At 40.6% G+C, this 19,395-nt stretch overlaps 1 protein-coding gene across 4 annotated transcripts; it reads left to right on the top strand.

Annotated features, from left to right (window-relative positions):
* The first annotated feature begins 6,409 nt into the window (after positions 1-6,409).
* On the top strand, positions 6,410-17,794 carry CUNH5orf24 (chromosome unknown C5orf24 homolog). 4 transcript variants are annotated; one of them, XM_036423821.2, is made up of 4 exons: positions 7,120-7,381; positions 13,358-13,787; positions 15,464-15,536; positions 16,366-17,794. In XM_036423821.2, exons 1-3 carry the CDS (start codon positions 7,286-7,288, stop codon positions 15,502-15,504), a joined length of 567 nt encoding a protein of 188 aa, XP_036279714.1. In that variant the 5' UTR covers positions 7,120-7,285; the 3' UTR covers positions 15,505-15,536; positions 16,366-17,794. The 4 variants fall into 4 exon arrangements, with proteins under 4 accessions (XP_036279712.1, XP_036279714.1, XP_036279711.1 ...); XM_036423820.2 differs by having other exon boundaries at positions 7,128-7,381; positions 15,464-17,794; XM_036423819.2 differs by lacking the exon at positions 7,120-7,381 and adding an exon at positions 6,410-6,686 and having other exon boundaries at positions 13,358-17,794.
* The last annotated feature ends 1,601 nt before the right edge of the window (positions 17,795-19,395 follow it).

The raw sequence follows: 19,395 nt of genomic DNA, 5'->3' as shown, positions 1-19,395 counted from the left end.
TGCGCTCACTGCCCAAAAAACCTGGCGGGCCGGATCAGACTCCTCTGCGGGCCGCATGTGGCCCGAGAGCCGTAGTTTGAAGATGCCTGAATTAAATGATAATGGCTAAGTTCTCTCCAGCCTTTAAAGCACTTTATTATCATTTGACATATTTCATATCTTACTAGCATTGTACATTAGTGTTCAGCTGGCAGTCACAGTGTACCTGTGGCTTGCTTTGATACTGCTTTGGAGACAGGCAGCCCTACATGTACAGAGGTGTTTGTTTCTTTGAACAGAAGCAGCCCTTGAATACCTGGAATTTACAGATCCCATGAAGCCAGCAATTGGGGGCCTCTTCTAAGTAATACATTAGCATCTTAAGAATCAAGCTAGGAAGCCAAGCCTCCAGATTTATAATTCGGTTATTTGTGAGCTCTTTCCCTATGCTGCCTTGCTTTCTTTTATGAAACCATCAGCTAAAGTCCTTTAGTGGCAGATAACATAGTGTTTAAGATAGGAGCTGGGGGATGGTAGTTGACACGAGGTCTAGGGCCGTGGTAGGCAAACTGCGGCTCGAGAGCCACATACGGCTCTTTGGCCCCTTGAGTGTCGGCCTGGGCAAGTCTATTTTGAAGAAGTGGCGTGAGAAGAAGTTTAAGTTTAAAAAATTTGCCTCTCAAAAGAAATTTCAACCGTTGTACTGCTGATATTTGGCTCTGTTGACTAACGAGTTTGCCTACCACTGGTCTAGGGTAAAAAGCTATACTTTGTTTAGTGAAATGCTCCACTTGGTGCTTTATAGAGGATGATGGATGCCCAATTCTCAGGAGTTATGAGTGGCTAGCACAGTGTGGTGCATGAAAATATTCTTCTTTGAGTTGAGACTGGAGCCACGAGGTCTTCACATTTTGGTACATAATTTTAAATAAGAATTGAGTCTATTGACAGTTTGTTATACTTTCTGCTTCTGGCCCGAAAAGCTGAAGTTCATGTTTTAAAAAGATGTGGGTGTTAAAAAAAAAATGTTTAAAAACAGATGAAGAGAAAGAAAAATAATAAACGAGTAAGTCTGGAGGGGTAGAGAGGCTGTCTTAACTTTTTGTTCTCTTTAGGTGTTGTAACCATCAGAACACCTTAATAAAATCTCAGTCAAGTGGGGCCTTTAACTTGGAATCGAACATTGTTATACACACTGCTTAATAAAACACAAATTCTTCTCTTAGGCTAGCTCTCCGGAGTTAATGATAGCTACATTTCCTTCACTAAAGATTCCCTGACATGTTAGCAATTGCAGATATTTGGTATAAGATTATAAGTTCTATATCAACTTACAACTTCCCTCAGGCAGGAATCCAAGTAGAAATGTGAAGAAAAAATGTAAATAAATGTATTATTTGCAAAATTCCTAAAATAATAGTGGTCTCACCTTTTTAGTGTCTTATGGCTTAGCTGGTGTAATGTGTATGCTAAGTACATACTGTCAGATCACATGACTGGTGAGGAATTTACTTTTGATTCTTTTTCTTGACCTTGTTCTCTTCTCCAAATATGGCATCAGCTTATTAAGAGTTCATGATTTTGAAGCTCGAGCCCTTAAGAAATTTTTAACGTGCCCCGGCAGGGTAGTTCAGTTGACTAGAGTATCCTCCTGATACACCAACGTTGCAGTTGGATCCCTGGCCAGGGCACATACAAGTCAACCAATGAATACATCAATAAGTGGATCAACAACTTGATGTTTTTCTCTCTCTCTAAAATCAATAAAAATAAAAAATAAACCACTTTACGTGTGCATTAACCTTGTTCTGTTGCAGAGGGAAAACTATTAAATGAAGGAGAAAGTTTGAACCCTTTTGGAGAACTGAGAGTCAGAATTACTCTCTCAGATATTGTTTAGCATTTTTATAAAAGTTTCAGAATTTAAAAAAAGCTAATCATTTTTGGTATTTGGAAAAGCCTGGTAGTACATATTTTGAACATTAGTCCCTTTTTACAGTTTTGCCTATTATAAAGAACATGTGAGGACTCAGTATGCAAAATGTGCTCTTTGTCCACAGAAAAAGCATATCATTTGAACTTGGCACTTTGTAGTAGATAGATTTTAGCTGCCTATTAACTCTAGGCACTTCTAGCAGCCTTGGATATTAAAGTGCCCTTTGCCATTATTTCTGAATTCCTAGGAGGCTCTTGGGTGCTTGGGTCCAGCCAGTGCAAAGATCTTTAAAGGCAGTATTTCCTCTCCATGCCTTTGCCTAAGGGAACCTTCTGGGAGCTGAGATTCCCAGAACCATACTGTGGACTTTGGAAAAGAGTCCACTTCATCCCCCCAGCCATCCTAGGGCCCAAGTGTCAGATTTGGAAAGCACAGAGGAGTGAATGCCTGAGAACTTCAAAGAGAACACAAATTCCTCTGTAACTTTTTATTGGTCTGGTGTGCTATTATAGGTATGTCTGGGGTGGTAATGCTTCTGTGATACACATTCAAGTTTGAAAACCACTGGTAATCTTCCGTTTCTTTGTTGAATTTTGACTTGCTGTGATACAAAACAGTGGTCTCTAAAATGGGGCACATATATAAAAAGCCATTGGAAAGCAGGATGAATATTACAAAATATAATGTATATAATATTTTGTTACAATATTGGTATACCTGTTCATATACACAATTAAAAATAAATTCACATATATGGGAGATACTTGGATCTTAGGCAAGTTGCTTAAATGCTTAAAAGCTTCATTTTTTTTTTCATATATAAAATGGGGATATAATACCTATTTCTCAGGGTTGTGAAGATGAGATGAAATTATATACACAAAAGCCTAGTAATTGACCGTCTGACCATTCAACTGTTTGCCTGGTAGCTATGATGCACAATGACTACCAGGGGGCAGACTCTCTGGCCAGTAGATTCCTTGTGAAATCAGCCATGGGTTAGGTTGCTGCTGGGGCACTGTTGGCCCCGAATCTGCTTCACCTGCACCCTGGACCCAGAGATTGGTTTTGGCCTGATCCCTGCAGGCCAGGCTGAGGGAACCCACTGGTGCACAAATCTGTGCAATGGGCCTCTAGTTACACATAAAGCCTTAAAGCATAGAAATACAGTGCCTGGTGTATGATAAGCATTCAATAAATATTGGCACTGGCTGGTGTGGTTCAGTTGGTTGGGCATTGTTCCATGTACCAAAAGGTCACTGGTTCAATTCCTGGTCAGGGCACATGCCTAGGCTTCCAGTTCAGCCCCCATTTGGAGGCAACCAATCAATGTTTTTCACATTAATGTTTCTCTAAAAATAGTTTAAAAATTAAAAATAAATAAATATTGACACTATTATTACACTGGGTAAATGGGAGCGTGCTTTCTTATGCTGTCTTTCAATATTGCTATACCTTTCACTATTGTTATAAGTTGTATACCTAGTAAAGAGAATCAGTGGCTACTAATAAACTAAAATCTAGAAAGTGAGATTAATTATTTTGTATTTATATTTTTCTGTTCAAATGAAATTATTTAAGCACAGTTGTTGCCTCCTTTGAGAAGTCTAGGGGCAGCCAGCTCTCAGCTCTAGACAAATTCCTTTTATGGCCTACCTTTTACTTAACTATCACTCAAAAATTTTATTAACTGATAACTTATCCATATGATCTAGCTTACTCTAAGGCCAGGCTGAAATTGTTGGAGAAGGAATGAAAAATGTTGGGTTGTATTACAAGGGTGTACACTTTTGAGAAGAAATGGGAAATAAATAAAATAGTTTGGCATTTAAAAGTGTGCTCTTGTTGCAATTGAAGTGATGATAAATGGCTATGCACTTGAAAAACCTCTACCTTCAGAACTAGTACATTGTACCTATATTAAGCTCCTCATTAAGACCAACCTGAGATAATTATCAGAAAACACCAGGTCATTGCATTGAATGTTATTCTGATTATCTGAGTGTTTGTTTACCTCACCAAATGTAAACTTACTGAGATCAGGGACCATGTTCTGCATCCCTAGTACCTTGCATTTAATTAATACCTGTTGAATTGACTAGTCACTTGTACACTGTCATACAGCTAGTAGGTAGACCAAGGATTAAAATTCACATCTATCTTCACCTATTTCACAGTCTCACAAGAAGGACATCTTCATTTCACACATACAAAAACTTTTTGAAAGAGCAGTGATTTGCCCCAAAGTGCTATAGGAGTTAAATGGCAAAAAGGCATTCAAACCCAGGAATATCTGACTTCTGTTACACTCTGGCTACTCCATTGAACTTGCAAATCATTTGACTTTGTTAATGCAAAAGTTTCTGTTTCTTACGTGGTTTTATGTACAAATGCTACTTCAGGTAAAAGTTTAGAATTGGGGGGTCTGGAATAGTCACAATAGTAATATGGGACCCTGGTCTGCAAATTGCGACTCAGACACATGTGGCTCTTTGGCCCCCCGAGTGTGGCTCTTCCACAAAATACCACAGCCTGGGCGAGTCTATTTTGAAGAAGTGGCGTTAGAAGAAACAAGTTTAAAAATTTGACTCAAAATAAATTTCAATCGTACTGTTGATATTTGGCTCTGTTGACTCATGAGTTTGCCAACCACTGGTATGATTAAATTACAAAGCATTTTCAAATTCCACTTCAAAAATAAAGCAACTGTGCTTAAGAGAAAACATTTTAAAAAGTGTTTTGGAAGGATACGTAATATGCCCTAAAATGTATACACATTTTAGCTATTTCATATATTGAAACTATTCCTTTTCTATATAAACAATACTACGTGTTTCCCTGAAAATAAGACATCCTCCGAAAATAAGACCTAGCGCGTGGAAAGATAAGACATCCCCTGAAAATAAGACCTAGCGCAACTTTGGGAGAAAAAATTAAGACACTGTCTTATTTTTGGGGAAACGGTAGTATGACCAATCTTGTTTTCTAGTATCCTATCTAATAAAGAGGGAATATGCAAATTGACCATCATGCTATAACAAGATGGCTGTGCCCACAGCAGAGGCTGTGCCCACAAGCAATCAGTAGGGACCTGAGGCTGTGTGGCAATGGGCTGGCAAGAGGACCTGAGGCAGCGCCCCCAGACTGGCGGGGCTTGATGGGGGTGGGGCCAGCTGGGTCTGGGTCTTATGCAATTTCAAGGCACATGGGTGGGTGGGAACTTCACTCTGGTTCCCGTAGCTGGCCTCATACTCTGACAGGAGGGAGATTTTCATATACATTTTATTAGCTTTCTTTCATCTCTGACACTTCTATTATAGAGAAAGGGCTAATAGCAATATTAAAATATTTCCTCTAATTCCCCTTTAATGTGCATGAATTTCTTGCACTGGGTCACTAGTTTTTAAAATAGTTAAAATGATATTTAGAATCAAGTTATCAAAATCTGCCTGCAGAAAATGAATGGGTTTACCAGTTTCTTTATTTTGATTTTTAGAGAAGGGAGAAACATTGTCAGACCCAAACATCAATTGGCTGCCTCCTGAAACCTGGGCATGAGGCCTGACCTGAATTGGCAACCTCCTGGTGCCTGGGAGAACACTCCACCGATTGAGTCACACCCGCCAGGCCCTGGCCAGGCAATCCTCAAATATTCTTGATTGCTTAGGCAAAAAGGACAGGCACCCGCCTCTAGCCTCTGCACTTCCCAAGAAAGTGTCTTCCTCTCAGCAGCCTTCCTAATTCTGGATATAGGCCTTTCTGACATCTTTGCATTCCTGGAAGAACTGGAGGAACTAATCCCATCTGCTAAGTGATTTGTATGGGGTGACTGATACACCAGAAATCTCAAACTACATTAAAAGGATGGGCGCGCTTGTAAGCAAATTGTCTCATTGTTCTTGTGATGTGGAATGAAGAATGGCGATTCTGAGGCCATGGATGTAAAAACTTTAAGTTATAGTGTGTTCCACAAAATGAGGCTTTTCATTACCTCATAATCCTAGACCTGAGGGTCCAAGCACCTCTTGTTACTTGAATACTTCCATTTTGTTTGGAGTGGAGGTCTCACTCCATACCTATCCATAAGTAACAAAGGGGCAGAGTCCTTTTAATATGCTTGAAGCAGCACCTAGCACAGTAAGACTACAATTTTTGTGCGAACAGCACTTAGAAGCACAGTTCCTCTAACGTGACTGCTGGGTTCAAATCCAAACTCCATTAATCCTTTAACCTATCACCGGTGGTAGAGTTCCAGCATCATAGAATTTGGGTGAAAACCAACCCACGTACTTCCTTTTGTGGCGGGTTCCTCCAGCCCAGCTGCAGCCCACCGTCTGCACTGGAGTCAGGGGTGGGGGGTGGGGGTGGGGGGGAAAGCAACCTCCCCACGACGCGCACGCGCACCACGGCTTTCCCGTTACCTTCCCCGAGCTTGCGTGCCGGCCGTCGGCGGGAGATTGGATCTCGCGATGTGCGTGCGCGTGCGCGGTCCCTGCGAGCTCTCGCGCGCTCCGCCCCCACCCCCTCGCCGTCCGGGGCTGTATCGGCCTCTTCCTCCCGCGTCCGGGGCAGGACCTGAGCTGTGTCCGGGGCGGGGGCCGGGAGTCGCCCCCTCGCCGCCGCCGCCGCTCCTGCTGCCTGCCCCTCCTCTGTCTCCGGCTCTGCGCGCCGTGCGGAGGCGGCGGGCTGGGAAGGGAGCGTCGCCGTGTGAGGTTCCCAGCCGATGGGCAGCCCCTGGGCGCACTGAGGGGCTGGGCTACTAGCGGCCGAGGTAGGTGGGCCCGCGGGGAGTCGTCTGCCCGCCGGGGGGGTAGAGTCGGGGCGGAGGACGAGTGTGGAGGGGAAGGCGAGGCGGCGAGAACCAGGGCCTGCAGCCTGGCGAGCGAGGTGTGGGACGCGCACACCTGGGGCTCTGGCCTAGCCCGGAGCGAAAGGAGGGCCCTGGACGGAGCCTCTGCTCGGAGCCATGATTGGGGGGAACTTCCTCTTGCGGAGGGCGGGAGGCTTCATCCTTTCTTTTCCTCCGAGAGGTCAAAACCAGCAGCCCTCCCGCCCCCTGAATGAGAGCCTGCTGGCTCCGGCAGGGACATCTGAGTCGGGGGGCCTGTGGACTCGCACAGCGTGCAGAACTCCGGGTGCACGGACAGCGGGCGGGGGGCTTTGGGTATATGGAGGGTGCACATCCCTCTCTCTGCTGTTGGGCGGGTGTGGTCCGCAGAGTTGTTATTGCTGGTACATTCATAATCGCTTTCGGGCACAACAGGTGCTCCATTTCTGAACGCCTCTTGTTCACTGAGGTTTGTGGCTGCGGGAAACTGCGCTTTGGGGCGCAGTGAAGGAGAAGGAAGGAGACAAAGGAGGCCGTTTTTTATGTTCTGTCCGGTGTCAGAACTTTCCTTGGGGGGCTGCATGCCTGGCTCCTGCCATCTGTTTTGGTCTTTGCTGAATAGACTGTGGGTGATTGAGGTGTGTGAGTCACAAGTTGATTTTCATTTAGAATTATAAAACCGTATGTGATTCTACAATATATAATTGTTTGAAGCCAAGTGACCTGAAATAAATCTCTCTGATAATTATGTTGGATCTTTGGAAGAGAGCGGAACTTAGAAATTCTTGAAAGGAAGATTTTCTCCGAGGGTAGAAAGCTTCATGAATGTTTTGAAAGTTACTAAAAACATAATTCTTTTGTTTTTTTAATGTACTTTATTGATTTTTTTTTTACAGAGAGGAAGGGAGAAATAGAGTTAGAAACATCGATGAGAGAGAGACATCCATCAGCTGCCTCCTGCACCCCCCCCCCCCCCCCCCACTGGGGATGTGCTGCACCCAAGGTACATGCTCTTGATCGGAATCGAACCTGGGATCCTCCAGTCCACAGGCCAATGCTCTATCCAGTGAGCCAAACCTGTTAGGACTAAAAACATAATTCTTTATGTTGGCAATAATGACCAACATGTTCAAGAGAAGGGTAAGGAATTATTTTGTACTAGAGGCCCGGGTGCATGAAATTTGTGTATGGCTGTGGTCCCTAGGCCTGGCTGATGATTGAAGTGTCTCTCTCCCTCTCCCTTCCACTCTCTCTAAAAATCAATGGAAAAATATTCTTGGTGAGGATTTAAATATAATAAAAATAAAAAAGTTCACTGAATATATTTAACTATGGCTAAATTATAATTTTTAAAGCATAAATCAGCCATCCTGAAGTTGTTTTACTGTGTGTTTAACCCCAAAAGTCTGCTTTTTTAAAAACGTGTGTTTTTTTCTCCCCAATGTTGGTTGTTATCTGAGTAAAGGATGCCTAACAGCATCTTGCCTCTAAAAGCATAAGGTAATGTGGGAGAATTTGAGCTCTTGCATCCCAGCATATGCCATCAGTTTGGCTCAGATAAACTCAAATATTTTCAGCCCTGGCCGGTGTGGCTCTGTTGGTTAGGTGCCATCCCATCTGATTCCTGATCAGAGCACATGGCCAGGTTTTGGGCTTGTCCCATCTAGTGGGTGTGCAGGAGGCAGCCGGTTATTGTGAGCTCACATAGATGTTTCTCTTGCTCCCTTTGCCTTTCTCGGAAAAAACCAACAACAAAAAAACACGTTTTTTCTTTCAAAATAAAAGCCTAACAGAATGTAAGCTGAGATTCTATATATCCTGACTACTAATAGGTGGCAAATGTTCTGATACATTAAGAGAAAATCAAGTTAAAGGAAGTAAGATCCAGAGAGAAGGTATTAGTAGCAACTTAAATTCATGAAACAGGCTGAAACTGGTTTGACTCAGTGGATAGAGCATTGGCCTGCGGACTGAAAGGAACCAGGTTCAATTCCGGTGAAGGACATGTAACTTGGTTGCTGGCACATCCCCGGTGGGGTGTGTTCCGGAGGCAGCTGGTGGATGTTTCTCTCTCTTCGATGTTTTTAACTCTCTATCCCTCTCCCTTCCTCTCTGTAAAAAATCAATAAAATATATTTTTTTAAAAAATCAATGAAACAGATTGTAGGGGAAAGTTTCTTTTACTGGTTATGCTTTCTCTCCTGTGGAAGAGAATTTGGACCTTTACCTGTTTTTACTTGAGCTTTCCAGAAAGGTGATTTCTGAATCATAAAATTGTAAAAGGGATCACTTTTTATCTTACAACTAGAGGCCCAGTGCACGAATTCATGCATGGGAGATTGGCTGGCCTGCCCATATTGGGGTCGATCAAGGCCTGGCCAGCTGGGGAGGGGCCATGGGTGATTGGCCTGGGGACCCTGCCCCTAATTGGGGTTGGGGGGCTGTTTGAGTGCGGGACTGACCATGGGGAGGGGCTGTAGGATGTTGGCCGACCAGCCCTGCCCTCTATTGGGGTGGGGGTGCGATCAGGGGCATGGCCAGCCAGGGGTCGGGGCTGTGGGTCTGTCATGGTGGGGGTGGGCTGATCATCGGTGGGGCTGGCAGGCAGGGGAAAGGCAGTAGGGAATTTGACCGGCCAGCTCTGCCTTTGATCAGGGTAGGAGAGTCCAGTAGTGGGCAGTACTTTTTAAAGGATAATTTTGAGAATAATAACTGGGAAGAATGTTAAAAGAACATGCTTGAGCAGAGGAATAAGTAAAGCTGCAATGCTGGCCAGGGATCAGCTTCAGTGAACCACATAGAGAGCTCTGGTCAATGGGAAATCTAATGCCTGTGTATATTTCTCAATTAGTTTATAACTTGATGGAGAGAGGAATGTGGTTGGTCCCTTCACAAATCCCAATATTGGTTTTTCTTCAATTTAGAAAACAAATTTATTTCACTTTATAGATGTTATCAACAGAAAGGTTTTGTAAAGGTTTGAAGAGGTAGGGGCTAAAGAGGTAAATAAAAACTTAAATAGAAATATTTTAAATTAAATTAAGTCCTGTATTGTCATTTTAGTATAGCTGAGTGATTCTCATTGTAGGGGGTGGATTTTGTCCCCCAGGCACTGTCTGGGGAAATTTTTGGTTGTCAGAAATTGGGAAGGGGAAGAGGAGGGTGTAGCTATTAACATTTCTTTTTTAAAAAAAATATATTTTATTGATTTTGTACAGAGAGGAAGGGAGAGAGATAGAGAGCTAGAAACATCGATGAAGGAGAGTCATCGATCAGCTGCCTCCTGCACACCCCCTACTGGGGATATGCCCGCAACCAATGTACATGCTCTTGACCGGAATCGAACCCGGGACCCTTTAGTCCCCAAGCAGATGCTCTATCCTTTGAGCCAAACTGGTCCCGGTGCTATTAACATTTCTAAGTAGAAGCCATGGATGCTGTTAAGCATCTTAAAATGTACAGGACAACCCTTCACAACAAAGCATTACCTGACCCAAATAATAGTCATACTATTGGAAACCCTGGTATAGTTTTATACTATACTCGAGGCCCAGTGCACAGATTCATGCACTGGTGGGGTCCCTTGGGCTGGCCTGTGCCCTCTCAAATCTGGAACCCCTTGGGGGATGTCTGACTGCCAGTTTTGCCCCGATCCCCAGGAATTGGGCCGAAACTGGCAGTTGGATATCCTCGAGGGGTGCAGTAGTAGGCAAAGTGGCAGGCGGCCTGGGAGGAGCCTCAGCCTGGGCTAGGTGCCACGCCGCTCCTGCTCATCCAGGCCCTGCTGCACCTGCTGCCGCTCTGCTCCGTAGCACTGCCATGGAGGTGGGAGAGGCTTGCACAGCAGCAGCTTACTTGCCAGCTGTGAGGCCAGCATCTGATGCCTGTTGGTCAGCTGAGTGGCGCTCCCTCTGTGGGTAGCGCCTGCATTGAGCATCTGCTCCTGGTGTTCAGTGTGTGTCATAGCGACCAGTCGACCAATTGTTAGACCATTCTGTTCAGACGCTCAGGCTTTTATATATATAGAAGATTATATTGTTGGTTCTGAAGGCATGTTATCTGAATTTCTTTGGCTTTACCATTTCCTAATGTGTTGCTAAAGTCTGCCTCAGTTTCTGTAAAACAGAATTAATAATAGTATGTTCCTCATAAAGTTGTGGTAATGATTAAATCAGATAATCTTCACAGTGTCAACCTTATTACCTGACACATAGAAAATGCTCAAAAACTGTTAACTTTCAGCTAATATTAATATATTTTACTCTTTCCTTACTTAACTGAAATTAGAAATTGAGTTAGTGAGAATTAATAACCTAGTTCTCATTATATCCTTGGGGAATGAGTGAGTAATTACTCTTTTTAATATTTGTGTTCAGTTAGGTCATTCTTGTTTTATGTTCTCAAGTCTGTAAGACATCTGCCATAAACAAATAGCTTCTCATTGTTGATGTTTTTCCTTCATAGTTAAGACTTTAAGCCAACTGGCCAACAGCTCTGTATCTGTTGAGTCTCAGCAAATATTTAGTAATATAGCAGAATTCAATTCTGTGACTTGATTCCCATTACCTTTTGCCTTTATAAAATGAAATAAATTTACAGTGGTTTTGACTTACATTAATTAACTGTTCTTATAGCCTTTGGGAGTAGTTGTTTTTATGAGGTCTTGGTGCAGTATTGCACATACAAAGGGTAAGGAAAGAATCTTAACAACTTGAGGCTAGGCCTTCAGATACATTTTAGACTATTTTTCTAAATGAATTGGAAACCATATATTTATCTTTTTTCTCTAAACTTATTTTCTGTGTGTCTAAACAGTAAGGGCTGTCTTGTTATGGTGATGGTTTAATACAGTCTTTACAAAGAGAAAAACATCACAGGGATGTCCTCACAGACAAAACAGACTGGTCTGTTTGTTAATAAATCATAGGGCTCTTTAAGGGAAAAGATCCACATCATATTTATGATCAAGAGAGAAAGCAGTGTTGTACATTCAACTTTTTGTCTTGATAACCCTACCATTTTATTATGGTTGTTACTCATCCTATCTAATAAAAGAGTAATATGCAAATTAACCACCACTCCACTATACCCACAAGCCATGCCCACCAGCCAATCAGGAGCAAGTATGCACATTAACCCAACCAAAATGGATGCAGGCATGGAACAAGCAGGAGGCTTGGGTTTCCCCGGAAATGGAGGAAGCCAAGCTTTCCACACACCCTTGCCGGCCTAGGCCTCCACTCAAGGCTACAAAGTTTCGATTGTAGACGATAAATAAATCCCAACAAAAATGGCCGTGGCCATGGAGCAAGTAGGAGGCTTGGCTCCGCTCAGGGGTATAAAGTTTCAATTATAGAAGATAAATAAATCCCAGATACCAGAGCCTCCGCTTGGGTTGCCAGGGGATGTGGCTGGCCTGCAAACCACCTCAGGCCCCTTGCCTAGGCAGCCCCATACCCAAAGGGAACCCGCACCCTGATCCAGGACACCCTTCAGGGCAAACCAGCTGGTCCCCATCCATTCACCAGGCCTCTATCCTATCTAATAAAAATAATATGCAAATTGATCATCACTCCAACACACAAGATGGCTGCCCCTATGTGGTCAAAGATGGCTTTCCCCATGTGGACACAAGATGGCCACCACAAGATCCGGCAGGGGAGGACAGTTGGGAGGGACCAGGCCTGCAAGGGAGGACAGGGGCAAACAGGCTGGCAGGGGAGTGGTTAGGGAGTGGTCAGGCTGGCAGGCAGAAGCAGTTAGGGGCAATCAGGAAGGCAGTCAGGCAAACAATTGGGAGCCAGCAGTCCTGGATTGTGAGAGGGATGTCCCAGATTGGAGAGGGTGCAGGCTGGGCTGAGGGACACACCCTCGAGCATGAATTTTGTGCACCAGGCCTCTAGTAGTGTAATATAAGTCTCAGTTGTTGGTATAAATGTTCACTCATTCTAGCTAATGGAAACGTTGGTTTACTCTCTATATTGGTACTGCCTCCTGTTTGAATAGAGTCATTTGAAGAGAGTCAATATGTTTGATCAAGAGATTGCATTCATCGTTTGGCACATTCCACCTTTTGTAAAGTATAATATACACTCAGGATGTGTATAAATAATAAATTGTAATCTGGAAACTGGCCAGATCAGAAGTATACACATGAGAAATATAATAAAAGGCTGAAGGGAAAAAAAAATCACGTTAATAAGAGTTCTTTACTATTACCTTTTTGGGGTTTAATGATCTAGAAGAAAAGAGAATATAAACTATATAGGTATATAGAATATGTCCCCACAGGATATAAAATATATTCCTACAGAACATAACAGATTTACTTTCTACCTGTATACTTTCAGTTCCTAAGCAGAGAACATTAACCTATTAAATCAGTATTATAGTTGAGTCTGTATGGCATGATTAAATTGAGAAAAACAAGTATCTTTGAATCTGCTGATGTGTGTTTGTTTATAAGTGGTCTGGAATCCTGCCTGTTAGCCTAATTTTAGGTTTCCTGCGTAGTTGTTGGAAGACAGACTATTTTTCCACTGAAAGCTGTCATACAGATATATATTTGTGTATGTATACTTATGCATATTTGTCTTATTTTTTATTTTTGGTAGAAAATGATGCATCCTGTTGCCAGCACTAATCCGGCTTTCTGTGGGCCTGGCAAGCCTTCCTGCCTTAACGAAGATGCCATGAGAGCTGCTGATCAGTTTGACATATATTCCTCCCAGCAAAGCAAATATAGCCACACAGTCAGCCACAAACCAATGGTTTGTCAGAGGCCGGACCCATTAAACGAAACACACTTGCAGACTACAAGTGGCAGAAGCTTAGACGTAAAAGATGAACTAAAGAAAAAGAAAAATCTGAATCGATCTGGTAAGCGTGGCCGGCCTTCTGGAACCACCAAATCCGCAGGATACCGGACCAGCACAGGCAGACCCCTGGGAACCACCAAAGCGGCTGGATTTAAGACAAGTCCAGGCAGACCTTTGGGCACAACCAAAGCTGCGGGATACAAAGTCAGCCCAGGGAGACCTCCAGGTAGCATTAAAGCTCTATCCCGTCTTGCCGATCTTGGTTATGGCTGTGGCACTGCTGCTTTTCCTTACCCCATGATGCACAGCAGAGCCGTTCATGGGGTGGAGGAAACCAACAGAGAGGTCAAGCCGCCCAATGAGTGAGTGAGGCCAGACAGGAGGGCCAGGTTTAGAAGGAAGATGGTGGATAATCCCAAAGCTTCTAGGTTTTATTTTGACATACATGATTTTATGACCTGGGCTTTCCACATTTGTTTTCCTGTTTTTTTGTTTTTCCTGCTTTTGCTCAGAAACTGCCATAAGCTGACAGATGCACTCAGGGCACAAGCAGTGGCATTGAATTTGTACATAGATTCCAGTATAACACCTAACTAAATAATTTTTGCTTTTCCTTTAGAGTTATGATTTTTGTCTCATACTTCATTACTACTTTTGGGCCATTCTAAATAGAAGCTTTATGTACTAAAACAACAGAATCCATTATACCCGTTAGTTTGTGAAGTAAGTCTACAAAATAAGAATGATAATATCTAAGGTATTTTTAACTGATGGAACAATGCAAACTAATGATTCACTATTATTTGAAGAATGTCTGTTAGTTTTAGTAACTTTTATTTTCATGGGCCAGGACTCAGATATTTGTATGCTTTGGCATTCACATAGACTTCAGATGTTAAAATTTTTATTTTTAATGTTCTAGGTTTAGGCAGCTTATTTATTGATCTAAATGGCATTAACTGATTTAACCATTTGTTCTTAAAAGAATTATTTAATGTTTGCCTTTCAGCAATGATAGTCAGTGTCTTTTTTAATTGCCTAAGAGCATATATACCAAACACTACAAACAATTCAAACTTTTTAATAAAAACTGCACATTACATTTTTGGTGAAATACAGTGCATTCTGAGAATAGCATATGTAATATAATAGAAAAAGAAACATTCTTAAGGTTTGCATGGAACTGTATTCACTACATTTTGCCTTTCATAGACTTAGTTGTAAAGCATTATGCTTAAAACATTTATTATTATTGTTCATTTATTCAGAATTTTTTTTTTTTTTTCTGAGAAATTTTCCGTTGCATTAGCACTTACTGTGGATTCAGGTTTATATCTACCAAAGGACATAAACTGAATGGTAGACTGTAAAACTGCTATAGACAAAATGCAGTTTTCTGTCAGAATACAGATGTTAAGAAATATATAGGAATCCATCTGTGCATGGAACATGTAAAAAACATGTGAGTTAGTATAATTAAACACCTAATTGTGGCGCCACTGAGCCCACACCCAAAATTTTTCCAGCAGTTTTTGCTTTAGAAGTAAAGTAGATGGAAAAGAAAAAAAAGTATTGGGTATAGTAGGGACAGAAGGAAATCTTCTTGACCCCTTTCTGAAAGTAATATTTTTTGTTGATATACATTTTATTTATCCTGAGTTTGGTCTGAATAAACTATTAAAAATTTTGGATTTGAAAAAAATTCCACTGAACTTTAAAGTTACAATGTATGTATTTGTGGTTTAAAATGTCTTTAAGATTATAATGTAGATTTGCAGGACCCAAAAACTTTTAAAGTGATTAAAAGTTTAAAAAGGCACATATTGTGTTGTTTGGGCTTGCTCTCAGTTAATACAAACTCTGATTGCAAATGGATGTCATGTTTCGTACCTTTTTTATCAGGAAAAAAGCAGCAAGCCTTCAGGTGTTCCAGTGATGCCTGACACATGAGCTGGAGTTTATGCTGCTCTTTACAGTAAGAGGTGTTGCATTGTATGTGGGGACTGTGTGTGCACTGGCATCTAAGACAGTGACCTCAACAATTTCAGCTTTGCACAAACCATAGCGAACAATGTTGGGTGATTACATAATCAGTTGCAACATTCTGGCAGCTAAATTGCTATAAGAAGCCTAAAGTATAAAATTTTAATAATTTACTCAGAACAGTATAACTTTTGACACACACAAATGCATACATCTTTATTCATATATTTACCCACTTTTATTATGTATCTGTCATTTAGCTACTTCTCAGATTGATGTTCAGCAGTTGGATGCTTACAAATCCTGTTTTGAGTTTCTGATAACAGTTGTTTAATTAAATATCCTACTGTAGAATAATATATACCACTGTCAAGGATTTGATTGCATGATATGTTTTTATATGTCCATTTGACATTGCCTTTCAGTTTATTTTGATTCCTGATTTTGTTATACATAATCTTCCCTTTCTCTCTGCCCTTTCCAACATTCATTCCCTCCTGTTTTCCCCATCCTCCAGCACATCTACTCAGTGGTGCTGTGCTGTGTGTCAGAAGGTAAAGCAGGTGTATTATTGTATACTGAATTTTTTTTATACATTTTAATGAAATGGTGAAAACAACTAAAGGAAGTATGTGCATAACAGTGTTTATTAGTATCAGGGGCTATGTTCCAGGTAAAAAGGGGGCAAATGGCTACAGTTGTGAATGGATAACATCATTTAGAAAGCTGAATTTTCTGTTCATGTGAGCAGTTACTGGAGTATTAGATCTGTGTGCTGGTGAGCATCTATTGATTATACTTCCTTTTCTCCTTGTGAACAGTTTATTGATGCCATGCTGAAGAGAAAGACACATCTAAGTGATAACATGAAGTCTTAAACTAGAAAATATTTTTACTTATTTATACTCTAAAATCTACATTGTGCATCTTTTGTAACACTGTCTCTTGTCATGATAAACACTGAAATAGCATGTTAAAATGCCTATACTTTAATCAGTTGGGAAAAACTGGCCTTTTCGTCCCACTGTTATGATTGTTCCTTTGTTCCTTTAAAGGTAAATTGCTAATTTTATAATGTGTAATTCTCTTCACAAAATAGGTTTCACTATTCTGTATTAAAACTTGGTCAGAAAATGATCTGCTGTTCAAGTAAGTTTGCTTTACTTTTTCCTTTAAAAAATATTTTAACATGCCTTATTTATTATTCTTACATTAACCAATGAGCTAATGCAGATGAAATTTTCATTTTTTGACAAATACAACCTTGCATAATTAATCTTTAATAGGGGATGATTTTGATACTATCTTTGGAGTTTTGCACTGGATATTAAAAAATCTTGGCATGTTGTGTTGGAAGAAAAGTATCTGCTTAGTATTTAATATTTGGGGACATTTTTAAAATCAGTGTTTCAATCAGACTAAAAAATTCTTTATTTTTATTTACTTTTTAAAAGAAATACGTTCAAGTAATAAAAGAAATATTCATTCCAAACTGATGTTTGTGTGAATTTACATGTATAGTTTCATGAAGTAAGAATAGAGTTTTAGTTAAGGAGGAAAAAAACTATCTGAAACCATTTATTAGGTTAAAGGTAATCCATCCAGTGAAAGGAAAATCAGTGTATGAGTTAAAGAGGGAAAAAAACTAACCTTCTCTTTTATATTTTAAGAAGCTTTAAAAGAACAATTCAGGGGATGTTGACTGTAATTGCTACTCTGTCAGTCGTCTCTATATGCAGCAACATGTTATGATCCCTTTATGGTAAAATAGAAGAACTCACAGCAGTTGTTAAAAACATGTTTTCCTTGGACATAAATATTTTGATGCTTTAGGTTTCTGTTTTTATTATAGCTTAACTATATCCTATTAAACTCTAGGATGTATCTAAACCTTTGCTTTTCCTCCATCACCCCCGAGTAGATAAATATGTGCTCTCACATATAATGTATTTAATTTTTGGAAAACTTCATGCTATAGTAAATCAAGTGTGTGATTTATAATAATCAGACCACTTTGATTCACAGTTTCCTTTTTCCACAGATAATTACAGAGAAAATAATTACCAATTAACTGATATAAGCACGTTGTCCTCTGCTGTAAAAAGTCTGAATAGATACTGTGTATGTTTTTATGTCCATGAACTTGAGCTACTCATGTGCAATTGTGTGTATGGGAATGGAGTAGTGTTCATGATTTGTATCTACATCATCATATGGATGTATATTTATTAATAAAGTCATTGCTTTAAACCAACTATGTTTACTACTCTAATTCTGTAAGTAGGGAAATGGTAAATAGTACCATTCTTTTGTGACCATGGATCTTGTACTTTCCTGGAATCTCCTCTACACTAGCTAAAGATGGAACAATCGGAGCATATTTGTGAATTTGTAATGTAAAATTTAACTTATAAATGGATCTTTTTTTTCTTTGTTATTGTCTTTTTGATAGTAGCCCTTCTAACAGGTGTTGGACTTAATCTTAAAGGTAGAGAACTTACTATTTAAGTAAAAAACCCCACTTTAATTAGTAATTTTTCCAAGCTTTCAACTAGTCTAGTAAGTTCAGCAAACTTTAGTAACTGTTGAGCACATATTCTACAGTGTGGCACTCACATTATGAAGAAGACGGTCTCTACCCTCAAGGAACCCATAGTGGGAAACAAATGCCTTAATGTGTAGAATTAAATAACATAATGCCAATTTTCATTCCTTCAGAATTGACATTTTAAGATACTTTATTTCCCAGATTAGCTGATTAATTTTAGCACAGAGCCGGTGAAACTACAGCTCATCTGCCTAGTCCTAAGCTTTAGGCTAGTTTTTAGATTAAATTCACAAGAAAAATGGATTACTGTGTTTATTCTCTATCAGGTCAGAGTTCAGTCATAAATTGTGATAATGCTGGCTTTTAGGTCATGTTGGGAGCTACTCATGTGGCTGTTGTGATTCCTGTCACATAAAGAAACAGTGATTAGATCAGCCCACGCATCCAAAGAACTTGGGTTTTCTTCCTGATCCAGGGCATTGCTTAGGTTGCAGGTTCGATCCTCCAGTGGGAGGCAACCAATTGCTGTATCTTTCACATCTCACTCTATTCTTATTATCACATGTTTCTCTCTCACACCCCCACCACCATCCCCTTCCACTCTCTCTAAAAAATTGTGTTTTTTAAATCATGAATGGGTATTGGATTTTGAGACATCCTTACAGACATACCCCGAAATAATGTTTTACCAGCTATCTGGGCATCCCTTTAGCTCATTTAAATTTACACATAACATGGCGAAACCAGTTTTGCTCTGGATAGAGCGTCAGCCTGCTGACTGAAAGGTCCCAGGTTCGATTCCGGTCAGGATCATGTACCTTGGTTGCAGGCACATCCCCGTTAGGGGGTGTGCAGGAGGCAGCTGGTCGATGTTTCTCTCTCATCGATGTTTCTAGCTCTCTATCCCTCTCCCTTCCTCTCTGTAAAAAATCAATAAAATATATATATTTTAAAAATTTATACATAACATTAACCATCACTGTAGTCTTTAATCATCTTGGCTTAGCTTCTTTATTTCATTGGTGGCTGCAAAATGGCAGTTTTAAATTCTATTGTTCCTTTTATCTACCAGTTTTCTGAATGAATTGGTTCTACCATCATCTTCCAAAGGCAATGAAAAAATTTTTTTTATATCAGTATGAACTCATGGATTCTAAGGTGATTTACCTCTGGATATTGAAATTACTTATTTTTATGCTCAAATTGTTCTATCTTTAGCTAATAGGAGCCAGTTTGGCTCCTTACTTATTTTGACATAATCCTAGTACAGTGGTTGGCAAACTCATTAGTCAACAGCCAAAAA

This window comes from Pipistrellus kuhlii, unplaced genomic scaffold, assembly GCF_014108245.1.
Source record: "Pipistrellus kuhlii isolate mPipKuh1 unplaced genomic scaffold, mPipKuh1.p scaffold_m20_p_8, whole genome shotgun sequence".
Taxonomy (NCBI): Eukaryota; Metazoa; Chordata; class Mammalia; order Chiroptera; family Vespertilionidae; genus Pipistrellus; species Pipistrellus kuhlii.
The sequence above is the reverse complement of the archived record's forward strand: the minus strand, read 5'-3'. Positions and strand labels throughout refer to the sequence as shown.

What these genes read in the sequence shown, in the direction of transcription:
- CUNH5orf24 (XM_036423818.2), top strand. Translation starts at nt 7,286, where the DNA reads ATGTTCTGTCCGGTGTCAGAACTTTCCTTGGGGGGCTGCATGCCTGGC. An exon ending in ATAGACTGTGGGTGATTGAG is followed by an intron (nt 7,382 to 13,357) that starts GTGTGTGAGTCA and finishes TATTTTTGGTAG; the next exon opens with AAAATGATGCATCCTGTTGC.